The sequence below is a fragment of the Sinocyclocheilus anshuiensis genome, unplaced genomic scaffold, assembly GCF_001515605.1.
Source record: "Sinocyclocheilus anshuiensis isolate Anshui unplaced genomic scaffold, SAMN03320099.WGS_v1.1 scaffold274, whole genome shotgun sequence".
In the NCBI taxonomy this organism is placed as follows: Eukaryota; Metazoa; Chordata; class Actinopteri; order Cypriniformes; family Cyprinidae; genus Sinocyclocheilus; species Sinocyclocheilus anshuiensis.
Window position 1 is genome coordinate 1976053 of NW_015547698.1, and position 14029 is coordinate 1990081.

The following is a 14029-nucleotide window of genomic DNA, read 5'->3' on the forward strand; positions in this document are numbered from 1 at the left end:
GACATTTTTATTTATTTATATATATATATATATATATGAAATGTTTATAATAACTTATATATAACACTTCCTAAATATATATGTATATAAAACAAATAAAAAACGAATTTATATGTAATTATATTTTAAAATACATTTTTATTTTATTTTAGATTTTATTTACACTTAGCCATTCAATTTATATTATACACACACATTTTGTTTATATATACACACAAATAAAAAACAAAAAAAAGTGCATGCATATTTATTATTATATTTTATATTATTTCTTATAAGCATATGTATGTAATTATATATAAAACATACACAAATCAAAAAACACATTTACAAATAAATAAAAGTAAATGTAATAGCTGAGTTAAAATACAAGTAAATAAAATATAAAAAGTAAATAAATATTTAAACACTATTTGCTTGATATATTTTACTTGTCTCTCACTATAAATTAAAGCAATAAGCCCCAACAAGCCATGGTTTACAGTGAATTTATAACAGCTAAGGGGCATTGTTAGGTACGACGCGAAGCAGAGTAAAACCCCCTTAGCTGTTATAAATTCACTGTAAACCACGGCTTCACGGGGCTTATTGATTTTATAAAACGGTTATTCCATATACTTAGTAAGGTTTCACAAAATAAAACAGAGCAAATAAAGTGTAATGATATTAATAAAAACATTATTCTTCCACCAAACAATGTAGTTCCTCAGAAACGTTTGTGGTTCCAACAAAGTGGTTGCCGAGCAGCACAAAGAAGTCAACAAAGGTGCATGTTTGTAGAGTAATTTACAACAGCTTCGAACGCGGCTCAACCAATCAGAATCAAGGACCGGAACTTTTTTTTTGGCCTTCCAGGATGTGACCTCAAACCCTAAACTCTGCTCGCTCCTGGATCACAAGTATGTGGTGCATCTGACGGATCAAGCGTACAACTACCTGCTGCGTTACCTGCAGAGCGACGACAACAGTGCCATCTGCTGGGCGCTCAGCACACATGTGCAGGTATGAGCCTCTTCAAATCACCAAGAACTGAATTCAGCGAGGGGATTAGTCAAAGAAAACCAGTTGACCTACATCACAAAGGGCTTTGTTTTCTTTGTAATTAGTATCATTACTCACATGCTGTCTTAGGTGGAGGTGACAGCAGCGCGCCGAACCGACTACCAGCTGTACGGCGCAGGCATAGGAGCAGGAAACACTACCTCCACTTCCTCTTCCTCTGCTGCATGGACTGCGGGGGATGGGTCGGAGGGGGCAGAGCGTGTGGAGGTCACAGCTGGGTTACCTCAGAACGAGGCGGCGCTGGAGGCGTTGCAGGACTGCATAAAGCGCGTGCGAGAAGGTGCGCCTTCGCTCACCACCGTCTGCTTCTACGCCTTCCAGCACACGGATCAGCTGCTGAACACGGCCGAGGTGTCAGCGGACAGCCGCTTGCTGGCGGCCGGCTTCGATAACTCTGCCGTGAAGCTGTGGAGTCTGCGGGCCAGGAAGCTGAAGGCGGGACCTCACAGGGTCGACGTGTCTAAAATAAGACTGGCCTGTGACGTGCTGGAGGAGGAGGTGAGCGAGTGACAGCTGTCAGTCTCTTGTTTCCAGTAGCTGATGGTGATATTCATTAATATTAGCAGTATTTGTGCACATCTAATGATGCCTGAAAGGGCTAGGAGCTTAAAGATAAATTGTTTAAAATATGTCTGAATATTTTTCAGTCTTTTGGTGGTTTTTATGTGTCTCTCTATTTATTTGCTCTGAAATGGCTAACAATTTTATTTTATTATTTTTTTTTTATATATTATCTTTTCAAGTAGAAGTAAAATGCAATGCAATTTACAATAAATGAACACTTATTTGACTAAATGAACAATATTTTATTAATATTTAATTATGTACTAATAGAACCATACAGGCTACTAAATAGCAATATTTACATACATAAATATAAGACATTTTAAAGCTTTATTTATTGATTTATTTGCTTACTTTTGCTTAATTAAGCCATTTATCGCCATAAAAATTTTCTGCCTTGTGACGTTATTTCTGTGACAAACTTTCATTACTGTAATGCAAAAAATACAATGAAATATTTAATTAGTGAAGTATTTATCATGGTAATACTTGTTTACAGCTTTGTTGATTTTAAATACCAAATCAATCAATAAAATAATCAAATAAGTGCACAGTTCCTCATTACTTTAATGTGCCTGGATGTTTCCCAAGAAAAATTGAAATTATTTTATTAGATTTTTTTTATTCAAATAAACCCTAGTTTTAGCCAAACAGTCTTCGTCCAGTAGATTTAGAATGTTTTAAGTAAAATACAGTATAATTTACAATAAATTGAGAAAAAAAACTTTTTTACTAAATGAACAATTATATTTTATAAATTTTTATTAATATAAACATTGCCAATTAATAGCAATATTTTACATGCATAAGAATAGTAAGACTTTAATATTCAATAGAGATTCTCTTTTACTATATTAGATATTATATTATGTTAATTTTTATATAGTTTAATGCGTTTTCATCCATCTCGAGTTATTCACACGTGTCTTTGTTTGTCATCAGGCAGATGATGAGGATGCCTCAGGCAGTGAGATAAAGACCCTGCGCGCTCACAGTGGCCCCGTGTACCGCACGGCGTTCCTGACGGACGGCTCCGGCCTGCTGTCCTGTTCAGAGGACTCCACCGTTCGCTTCTGGGACCTGAACAGCTTCACGAACACCGTCCTGTACCGCGGCCACACTTACCCCGTCTGGGACGTGGACGTCAGTCCCTGCAGCCTGTACTTCTCCACTGCGTCCCACGACCGCACCGCACGCCTCTGGAGCTTCGCGCGCACCTATCCGCTGCGTCTGTACGCCGGACACCTCTCCGATGTCGACTGCGTCAAATTCCACCCCAACTCCAACTACGTGGCGACAGGCTCCACGGATAAAACCGTGCGGCTGTGGAGCACGCAGCAGGGGGCGTCCGTGAGGCTGTTCACCGGGCACCGCGGGCCCGTGCTGTCGCTCGCCTTCTCGCCCAACGGTAAGTACCTGGCCTCGGCCGGAGAGGACCAGAGACTGAAGCTGTGGGACCTGGCGTCCGGCAGCCTGTTCAAAGACCTGCGGGGTCACACCGACAGCATCACCAGCCTCTCCTTCAGCCAGGACAGCAGTCTGGTGGCCTCCGCCTCCATGGACAACTCGGTGCGCGTGTGGGACATACGCAGCGCCCACGGCAGCGCCCCCACCGACGGCTCCAGCAGCGAGCTGATTGGACAGTACACGGGCAGCACTAGCAACATCCTCAATGTGCAGTTCATGGCCTGCAACCTGCTGCTGGTGACGGGCACTGCGCTGGAGAAACAGGAACAGTGAGCATGTGTGTGTGGGGCAATCTCAACAAAACACGTCCGGGTCATATTTCACCCCAAAATCAGATGAAATAATTAGGACTAATTCAGGATAATTGGGTCACTCAATGGCAAAATGCATCCCAGTTTACCTGAATTCACCATGTAAGTAATAAAGCCATTTAGCACCATAAATGATCTTTTTGCATTGTGATGTTATTTTTATAACAAAAGTTCTTATCACTGTAATGCAAAAAAAAACAAAATGAGATGCTATTTGAATGGTAAGGTATTTATCAGGGTGGTATTTGTTGTATTGCCCTTAATTTGTTGATTCAGCTAAATAATTAAGCACTTAAGTTTCTTTTCTTTAATGCATCTAGATGTTTTGCAATAAAAATTATAATTGTTAATAGACCAGTGGTGTGATAAAGTAACTGAAATAATTCTGCATAAATGAAAAAAGTAGTTAAATAAATATTTATAAATTCATAATTTGCAGTATTTTTTTATTAAAGGAAGTACAACAAATACTACATTGATTTCCATTATTATTACAATAAGAATTTGGGTGACAATTGGCCTACAATTAATGGCACAACACAAACAATCTTAATAGGCTTTATTTTCTTCTAGTTTTAGTTTTTTTGGTAAATATGGCCTGGACATGTTCTTGATGGGTTTTCGTGAGATTCCCCCGTTGTGTTTTGTAAAGTGAGAGTGTTGGTGATGTTTTGGCTCATTTTTGTTATGATGTATGTTGATGCCTCTAAAGGACAGAGGTGCAGCCTGCTGTTTTCATAGAGATGTAAATATTAGATATTATATTTTTTCCTGAAAAAAGTTAGGTCATTATTTCCATGTTTGTATCTTTCAGTTCAACTCATTTCTGTTGTAACGTTGCTGTTGTTTTGATGATGGCATATGTTTATAAAGGTAATTCTGAAAGTACATCCAACACTTCTCCTGGACATTCACCAGGAAGCCAGATAAACTGGATACATCCTACTTTGGATGGGAAAAACCATCCTGACGAAGCAACATCAATACCTTCATTAGATATTATATTTTTTCCTAAAAAAAGTTAGGTCATTATTTCCATGTTTGTATCTTTCAGTTCAACTAATTTCTGTTGTAACGTTGCTGTTGTTTTGATGATGGCATATGTTTATAAAGGTAATTCTGAAAGTACATCCAACACTTCTCCTGGACATTCACCAGGAAGCCAGATAAACTGGATACATCCTACTTTGGATGGGAAAAACCATCCTGACGAAGCAACATCAATACCTTCATCCTAGCTTTTATTCCCACAATCACTAGGGATTGAGTTTAGTTTTACTACAACAAAAAACTTCCCCAGGAAAGCTCAAGAATAAACAAATGATTAATTTAGATGCCACAGTTTGTCTTTTGTAGCCTGTTGAACAGCTTAACTTATGGGTGGACTGAATGATGTGTTTCCTTGAATCTGATTTCACAACCCTGCACTTAGTTTTGTATAAAGCAAGTTAGGCTTCTCTGTTTGAAATTTTCTTTTGTGTCCCTGGTGGTCAACAACACAATCATGGGATGTTTGTCTTTAACCGTGAAGAAAAAACATGACTTTTGTATTGTTTGCTTCCTTAAATTTTTTTTTATATCATTCTGATACTTGTAAATATATTTTTGTAACATTTGATGGCTGCCTGGATCTCATTTCTGATGTTACCATAGTAAAGTTCTCAAGCAGGATCCGATCCACTTCCTCACACACAGGCGTGGCTGCTTTCACCCAAACCAGTTCTGCTCTTGATGGGCGTGACGCCAACCTGACGAGCCTGTCCGTCGGCCAGAGTGGCTGAAGTTATCTCATACACACTCAAACACAAGCTTACTGCTCCAGACGAGTGTCACGAGTGTGCTGTCTGGATTTGGAGCTTGGCTTGCGACTGGTTTGAAGATGCCCTACAGTGTGACTCTGCCGAGTGGCTCTAAGCAGGCGGCCCTAGTGGAGAGCACACAAGCGGACGGAAAGACGTTTGAACAGCTCCGCCAGGAGTGTTTGCAAAGGGGGAAGCTGTTTGAGGATCCAGATTTCCCAGCTGTGGACGACTCGCTCTTTTACAGCCAGAGGGTCCCAGTTAACTTTGAATGGAAGAGGCCCGGGGTAAGTGACCCGCAGTATGCATGATGCTGCAAGATGACATTTACGCTCATTTTTGACAAATGGATAAGGTGCATGCAGTAATTAGAGTATGATGAATTGGGTAATCTGGCACATTTATGCACTTTTGACTTGAATAAGTTACTGCAAAATCAACCAACATTTGATCACCCAAATAAATGAGATGTCACTCACATGACAAACCAGCTGGATTTGATGGAGCAAGATCTCATAGTGTCCTGGATAACCCTAAATGTTTTTTTTCTTTCATATAAATTGGCAGTACAGAGGGAAGTGTGGGTGAATTTGATGGGGTCCAATGTAATCTATATAGCATAAAGTTGACGTGTGGAGCTATCTTTATCTCAATACAAAGGATAGGACAAAATTCTGAATTCAGTCACTTATCTGGCAGAAAAGGCACGAAATAGTGCCGTAACAGGTCATTTTATATTCAAAGGGCATTTATTAAAGTAAAAAAAATCCTGTTTTTGGATGGGGTGAGGCATTTCCTTCTCTGTGATGCTCCTCATGTTCATTTATGGATGGATGTTGGATGAATTAAGTGGTTTTTATGGTTAGTAATTACTAATGGTTTCCCTGTAGTATTATGTACATTTCAAATTCGATTTTTGACCTTTATGACACATGACTTCTATTTTTGTGTACAATTTGCATATTTTAGAATGCGATTATGGCACTTTAAAACCCGTCATGCAAGCTTGCAGAAAAATTACAGGCCTCGAATCATCCTTGCTGAACACACCAGTGCTCTATTGCCTGACATTTCACCTTCCTTTGAGTGTCAATGTGTAACATCGGAACAGAGGTCATATTTGTGCATAAAGTACTTGTCATGAAGCCATGCAGCAGGTCAGGGATGCAAATGGAATTTTGGCATGCACAGAATGCGCATTGTTTATTTAGTCTTGAGTGATCGAATGGAAAGTGGATGTAGGTTTTATTCAGTTGGAAATAGACTACTGGGTCGAGTTTAGAGAACAGGTTATCAGTGGTTGTGACAAATGATATAAGATGATCCACACCCCTCTTTCACGCTTGTAAAACTTTAAGGACCTCTGAATGAAACTACATCTGCATTTCATTCCAGGGCGTTCCTGCAGAGCGACCTTAGATATGCAGTGCGTGAAGAGTGTGGGCTTGAGTTAGAATGCAAACACACCTCACCCAGGCATCATGGGCATTCACACGTCTCCCTCTGTCTGTAATCAACCACTTCATTAGATCTACAGTAACGGCAGATCATGTGATGTGTTGTACCTTCTCGAAATGTCCTTAAAATTAGTTCAAATTTAAACTACTGTTGTACAAGCGACCTACAGTAATCAACTCTTCTGTCATTATTGCATTCAAAACATTTCTAAAAATGGATGGATGTTTTTTGATCTATTGATTTTTTTCCTGATCCATTTAAATTCAGCAAATCTGCAAGATGGATGGATGAATGGATAGAGTAACGGATGGACATTGTTATTTGATTTGACCGACTGATATTTTTCCCTGATCTGTTCAAATTCAGGAAATCTGCAAAGACCCAAAATTCATAACAGGAGGAGCCACCAGGACAGACATCTGTCAGGGGCAACTGGGTATGCTGTCCTGTCATTTCAGGTTACTCAAGTGGTTTATGACAAAATGAAACCCAAATTTGAGCAAAACACTTCCAATGACCAAAGAATAAAATGATGCATTAGTGTTGGGGAAAGTTACTTTTAAAAGTGATGCATTACGATAATTGCTTTACTCCATGAAAAAGTAACTAATTGCGTTAGTTACTTTTTATGAAAAGTAATGCATTACATTACTTTTGCGTTACTTTTTGTCACCTGGGCTGATCTTGCTTATTTGTTTTTAATAACAAAAAAACACAAAATTATATTTTTGGCATCTTTAAGGGCCCTTTCACACCAAAAGTGAAACACCAAAAGCTCGGTCTCTGCACCTCACTCACAATTTCTCTCAAGATGTGGACAAGAGAAATGTCAGTGATAAATGGGGAAAAAAAGTAACTTATGCTACTTATTTGAAAAAGTAACTCAGATATTTCGTTGTAAAAAAAACGTAATGCATTACTTTACTAGTTACTTGAAAAAAGTAACCTGATTACGTAACTCGCGTTACTTGTAATGCGTTACCCCCAACACTGGTGACCGACTGATATTTTTCCCTGATCTGTTCAAATTCAGGAAATCTGCAAAGACCCAAAATTCATAACAGGAGGAGCCACCAGGACAGACATCTGTCAGGGGCAGCTGGGTATGTTTTCCTGTCGTTTCAGATTACTCAAATGTTTTATGACAAAATGAAACCCTAATTTGAGCAAAACACTTCTAATGACCAAAGAATAAAATAGTGGATCAGTGTTGGGGAAGGTTACTTCTAAAAGTGATGCATTACAATATTGCATTACTCCATGAAAAAGTAGCTAATTGCATTACTTTATATGGAAAGTAATACAATGCATTACATTACTTTTGCATTACTTTTTGTCACCTGGGCTGGGCTCACTTAATTGTTTTTTAATAACAAAAACCCCAAAAGTTATATTTTTGGCAACTTTAAGGGCCCTTTCACACCAAAAGTGAAACACCAAAAGCTCGGTCTCTGCACCTCACTCACAATTTCTCTCAAGATGTGGACAAGAGAAATGTCAGTGATAAATGGGGAAAAAAAGTAACTTATGCTACTTATTTGAAAAAGTAACTCAGATATTTCGTTGTAAAAAAAACGTAATGCATTACTTTACTAGTTACTTGAAAAAAGTAACCTGATTACGTAACTTGTGTTACTTATAATGCGTTACCCCCAAAATTGTGATGCATTAATACTGATCATAATATGATATCCATGCATGTATGACCATGCAGGAGACTGCTGGTTGTTGGCAGCGATTGCCTCCCTGACCCTCCATGAGGACACGCTGAGGAGGGTCGTACCACATGATCAGGGCTTCGATCGAAGCTACGCTGGAATCTTCCATTTCCAGGTGAGTCCCACTCTCTGAACACTCTACAGTTTCCCAATGACCTTGACCCCTAACCAAACTCACCTTGTTGTGCAGTTCTGGCAGCATAATAAATGGCTGGATGTGGTGGTGGACGACCGACTCCCGTGTGTGAGGAGCAACCTGGTGTTTGTCCACTCCGCTGACCAAACTGAGTTCTGGAGTGCACTTCTGGAGAAGGCCTACGCCAAGTATGCACTTGAGTTTACAAAACAAGATACGCCTTGACGTCTTGTCATATCTAGCTTTGAGGTGTCAAACCTGTTTGTGTAAGTCAATCATCTCCTGTGCGTCTCTCACAGGCTGAATGGCAGCTATGAATCCCTGAAAGGAGGAAGCACCATGGAGGCGATGGAGGACTTCACGGGCGGCGTGGGCGAGATGTACGAGATGAAGAACCCCCCCAGCAACCTCTTCCTCATCCTCAAGAAAGCCGTGGAGAGAGGATCAATGCTTGGCTGCTCCATCGATGTAAGCGAAGCTTTGTTGGACTCAAAGTGAGATCTATAGCACATTCTGTTGTTTCTGAATTCCAGATGATTGTGTTTTCGTATCACTAGATCACAAATTCTGCTGAATCTGAAGCCCAAACCACTACTGGTCTGGTTAAAGGCCACGCTTATTCCATCACTGGAGTACAGGAGGTAACCACAGCAAACCTCTTTCAAATGAGATGTTAATTGTCATCATCTCTCTTTTTTTGCTCAGATTCACACTTTTATTTTGTCTTTATCTCTTTCATCTTGTGTCCTCAGGTCAACTACAGAGGATCAAAGGTCCAGCTTATTCGTGTTCGTAACCCCTGGGGTCAGGTTGAGTGGAACGGACCCTGGAGCGACAAGTAAGCGTCCACTAATGGTGACACCTGAATGAAGTCCATTTATTAAATGTGACCCTGGACCACAAGTAGTCTTAAGTAGCACGGGTATATTTGTAGCAATAACTAAAAATACATTGAATGGGTCAAAATTATCGATTTTTCTATTATGCCAAAAATCATTAAATTAATCAGATTCCAAAAATTACGCACTTGTAATTAGTGATAAAGATCATGTTCCATGAAGATATTTTGTAAATTTCCTACCATAAATATATCAAAACTTCTTAGTTAGATTAGTAATATGCATTGCTATGACCTTTGTACAGCTTTAAAGGCAATTTTCTCTGTATTTTTTTTGCACCCTCAGATTCCAGATTTTCAAATAGTTGTATCTCGGTCAAATATTGTCCTATCCTAACAAACCATACATCAATGGAAAGCTTATTTATTCAGCCTTCAGATGATGTATAAATCTCAATTTCGAAAAATGTACCCTTATGACTGGTTTTGTGGTCCAGGGTCACAAATATGATCAAAAACTCATAATAGTAATCAGTAAAAAACATCATACAGATTTTGTGTCATTACCTATGTTTCCAACCAATTTTTTATGTGAATTTTGGGAGATTGCATGAAAAAAGCTGGATGTGAACGGCAAGACCTAAAATCCTAAAAATGTGCATAAAAAACGTTCAAATGAGGTGGATAATTTTTTTCAATTCAATAAGAAAACATGCGGATAAACTATGGTGGGAACACATTTACCAAATAAATTCATGGATTGTGCATAAAAAACGTTCAAATGAGGTGGATAATTTTTTTCAATTCAATAAGAAAACATGTGGATAAACTATGGTGGGAACACATTTACCAAATAAATTCATGGATGCACAAAAAACTCACGTGACTTTGCCTCAACAGATTGTAAAATCCAAATGATTTGGTATAATTACTTCCTAGAACTGCGTTCCCAAACATCAGGCATCCACTTCCAAATGCAAGATAACATGACAGCAATTGTTATTGCATTTCGTCTGTGTGCACTGAGGGGCAAGTCATTATGTAGGAAAAAAGAGCTACAGGCTTCCCCAATTGAGGCAACTTTTTATTATTTCATTACCGATCTTTCTTTAAATCTCATCTTTCAGCTCCAGGGAATGGAACGCCATTGACAGTTCAGAGAAGACACGACTCCTGCATAATTCCCTGGATGATGGCGAGTTCTGGTACGTACGACCCATCAGATATCGAGTCCAGTTCACACGAGACTGATTCCTCATTAAGAGTTACTTTCACGTGAGAATCGGTGTGATCTGATTCAGTGAGCTCATTCAGATGTGTGGTGTGAACTAACATGATTTGTTGTGTTGCAGGATGGAGTTTGGGGACTTCAAAGCCAACTACGATAAAATCGAGATTTGTAACCTGACCGCAGATTCTCTGTCGGACGAGGTTAGGAAGAAGTGGGAAGTGAATTTGTTTGAGGGCAACTGGATCAGGGGCTCTACTGCTGGCGGCTGCAGGAACTACATCGGTCAGTATCACGTAGCAAACTTCACATAGATTTCATCATAAAAGTTTGCATGCTAATCCATGCTGTTGATTATACACGAGGCCCAGCATGTTCACTATTTAGAGTTGCTTAGGCCTATATTTGTGTTCTTCTTGATCTCAATTTTCCCTTCTCAGACACATTCTGGACAAACCCACAGTTTAAGCTTTGTCTGGACCATCCAGATGATGGTGACAAGCTGTGCAGCGTCATTGTGGCCCTGATGCAGAAGAACCGCCGTCGGCTCAGGAAAGAGGGGCTTGACCTGGAGACCATTGGCTTTGCCATTTACGATGTGAGAGAAATATAATGCTGTATTGGAAGATGGGTTTGGAGAACTTCTTGTAGTGCCTCTCGCTCCATTGAAGTCTGACCTGCTCACTTACTGTACCCATAGGCGCCTGATGATCAAGACCACCAGGGGAAGGACTTTTTCCGCTACAACGGCTCCAAAGCACGGAGCCGTTCTTACGTCAACATGAGGGAGGTGTCCGAACGCTTCAGAATGCCGCCAGGAAACTACCTGCTGGTGCCCACCACCTTCCAGCCGCACCATGAGGCAGATTTCCTAATCCGGATCTTCTCAGAGAACAAAGCTGGAGCCATGTATGTCCATGCAAATACTCTCCAGTGTTATCAGCCACACTGTAAAAAAAAATCTGTGACATTTACGGTAAAATACCGGCAGCTGTGGTTGCCAGAACTTCACTGTAAAAAATATGGTAGCAACATTTTAGGTTTTACAGACTTAACTTAAATTCACAATAAAATACCGTATTTCATTAACTGATGTAATGTTAATAAACCAACATATTGAAGTGTTAATATCATTGTAATGCACTGATAACCACCAAAAACTGGTGCTGATGAGAAAGTCACATGACGAACCAAAGCTCATCGCAAACAGCTTTTCTACGAGCTGAGGAGGGCAATACTTATATATAGAAGGTGCACAGTGTCATTCACACAAACACTAAACCCAATCATGGTGACACACATGATACTGAAATAATGCAATAAACATTAATTTAACAACATTAGATGTATGGTTAAACCCTAGTGTACACAACTGATAAGAAAAAACTAAGAAGAAACATGTTATTTCAACAAAAAAAAACATCAAATATGAAGTGTCATGCAGGGAATTCTGGGAGTGTCAATTTACGTTTTTTCACTGTAAATTATACGATGACTTTTTCTTTTTCACTTCCAAAAACTGTATTTTTAACAGCATTTTACTGTAAAATCACATTAAATGTAATTACATTCATTCACCGAATATAGTATGGAAACATGGTTTTTACTGTAGCATTTTTAGTCTTTTACTGTTAAAATCACAATCATTTTTTTACAGTGCAGATTTTACAACAAAATTTCACCTAAAAACAAAAGTTTACTCACATTTACTCATGTCTTCCAAAACTCAAATGCTGTTATTTTTTCTGACCACAAAAGGAGATTAAAAAAAAAAAAAAATCTTCATGCAGCTCTTTTCATAGTGAACATGTTGATGCAGCTCCAGAAAACACAAAAATGCACCATATAAGTATTATGAAAGTAGTTTAAACGACTCATAGCATTGTATTGCACTATACGTCATATAACTTTGTTTGATGGACAGACCGAAAGGCATTAATCACAAATAATCTTAGTGTGTGCATGTGTGTGTATATATATATATTTCACTGGCAGTCTAAAATATATGATCATCACTATATTCATATACTGTATATGTATTATATATAACTATAGTGAACTATAGTGCTTCAGTGCATTTTAGAAATACAGTATATTTCCATAAAATAAAACTCAAATAACAGAAACTAACATTTATTATTAGTCAGATGGTGGTCAGTGAGGTAGTATACTCAAATGTATACTCATTATATCCCGTAGATTTATTTTTACACCAAATAACTGTACAATGTAATGTGTTTTGTGTTTGCAGTGAGATGGGAAACACCATTCAAGCAGATCTGCCAGATGTGAGTCGGTTCATGGTTCATTTTAGAGTCTCTCTGTGAGCTGGGAAAGACTCATTTACTGGACATAAATAGTTCGGCATGTACTGATGTTGTATGCTAAGTGTGTGTGTTTCTACCTGATCTGCGCAGCCACCCAAGCCGAACCCACCTGAGGAGGAGACAGATGAGGAGAAGGGCCTGAGGAGACTGTTTGAACAGATCGCCGGATCGGTAAGAAACACAAAACTCCAGTCAACCGTCTACCGCAGAGTGTCGGAGAAAAACTAATAATTAACTAAATCCTAAAAATTTGAAATTAAAATAAACAATTCAAAAATAAAAACAATCAAAATATAAAAAGCTTAATAAAAGTATTTTATTTTTTTACTTGCATGTCATGCGACCATTAACCGACATAAGAGCAAATGTGCCGATCACGCGAGAGTGCAGAGCTGGGTAGTTTTTTTATTATTTTTTTAATGAAAATAGAACAAATAACAAACAGAGCATAGCATAAGACAGTCAGTGCTATACAAAGTGTGACATTAATTAGTAACGGGAACTGAAAATAATGTCATAATATTTTAAACATGTTAATAACTTTTTGTTTTTTAACAATTTCAGAGAAGATATAAAACAATCAAATTCCACTAAAAATACCTTAAATATTGGGGATGAATTTAAGCATTTTTGTTTATGTATATAAAATTTTGCCAGCAATATGAATAAATTAACAATGTATTCAAGACCTTTGTTAACATTGTTTTCATAGTACACAATAATATCCTTTAAAGAAAAACAGTATTTATCCTTTACTAGATTAAAAATAAATTCTGCCAATTCCTTCCAAAAATTTTGGGTAATTTTACAATCAAAAAATAAATGTGATAACACCTCTTTCTCATTTTTACAAAAGGAGCATAAATCATCAATATCAGAGTATCTTGAAATTATTGATTTAACAGGGTAGATGGTATGCAAATTAATTTATTTAGTTTTATTATTGATACAATATTTAAAAGGGATTAACCAAGCAGTCTTCCAATTAATATTATCAATAATAGAGTTCCAAAAGAATTTTCCTCTAGGTGTTATTTTATTTTGTTTTTGGAAAACAGTACAAATATATTTGTTATTGCATTTTTTTTATCAATCAGTTCAAGACCGTTTAAAATTAATTT

At 38.1% G+C, this 14029-nt stretch overlaps 2 protein-coding genes across 3 annotated transcripts in view; both read left to right on the forward strand.

Moving 5' to 3' along the window:
* Nucleotides 1-3708, forward strand: part of LOC107703828 (TAF5-like RNA polymerase II p300/CBP-associated factor-associated factor 65 kDa subunit 5L) — a 6713-nt gene extending 3005 nt beyond the window's left edge. For both annotated transcript variants that reach the window (XM_016506584.1, XM_016506583.1), the window contains exons 5-7: nt 856-1002; nt 1132-1560; nt 2569-3708. In XM_016506584.1, coding sequence (XP_016362070.1) covers nt 856-1002; nt 1132-1560; nt 2569-3366 — 1374 coding nt within the window. In that variant the 3' untranslated portion in view covers nt 3367-3708. The remainder of the gene's footprint in view (nt 1-855; nt 1003-1131; nt 1561-2568) is intronic.
* Nucleotides 3709-5241: 1533 nt separating this feature from the next.
* The window catches only part of LOC107703830 (calpain-9-like), a 16511-nt gene continuing 7723 nt past the window's right edge, over nt 5242-14029 (forward strand). Inside the window, exons 1-13 of the mRNA XM_016506585.1 lie at nt 5242-5490; nt 7028-7097; nt 8376-8494; nt 8570-8703; nt 8815-8983; nt 9073-9156; nt 9268-9353; nt 10481-10558; nt 10706-10866; nt 11022-11179; nt 11282-11490; nt 12833-12869; nt 12999-13079. Coding sequence (XP_016362071.1) covers nt 5284-5490; nt 7028-7097; nt 8376-8494; nt 8570-8703; nt 8815-8983; nt 9073-9156; nt 9268-9353; nt 10481-10558; nt 10706-10866; nt 11022-11179; nt 11282-11490; nt 12833-12869; nt 12999-13079 — 1593 coding nt within the window. The 5' untranslated portion in view covers nt 5242-5283. The remainder of the gene's footprint in view (nt 5491-7027; nt 7098-8375; nt 8495-8569; nt 8704-8814; nt 8984-9072; nt 9157-9267; nt 9354-10480; nt 10559-10705; nt 10867-11021; nt 11180-11281; nt 11491-12832; nt 12870-12998; nt 13080-14029) is intronic.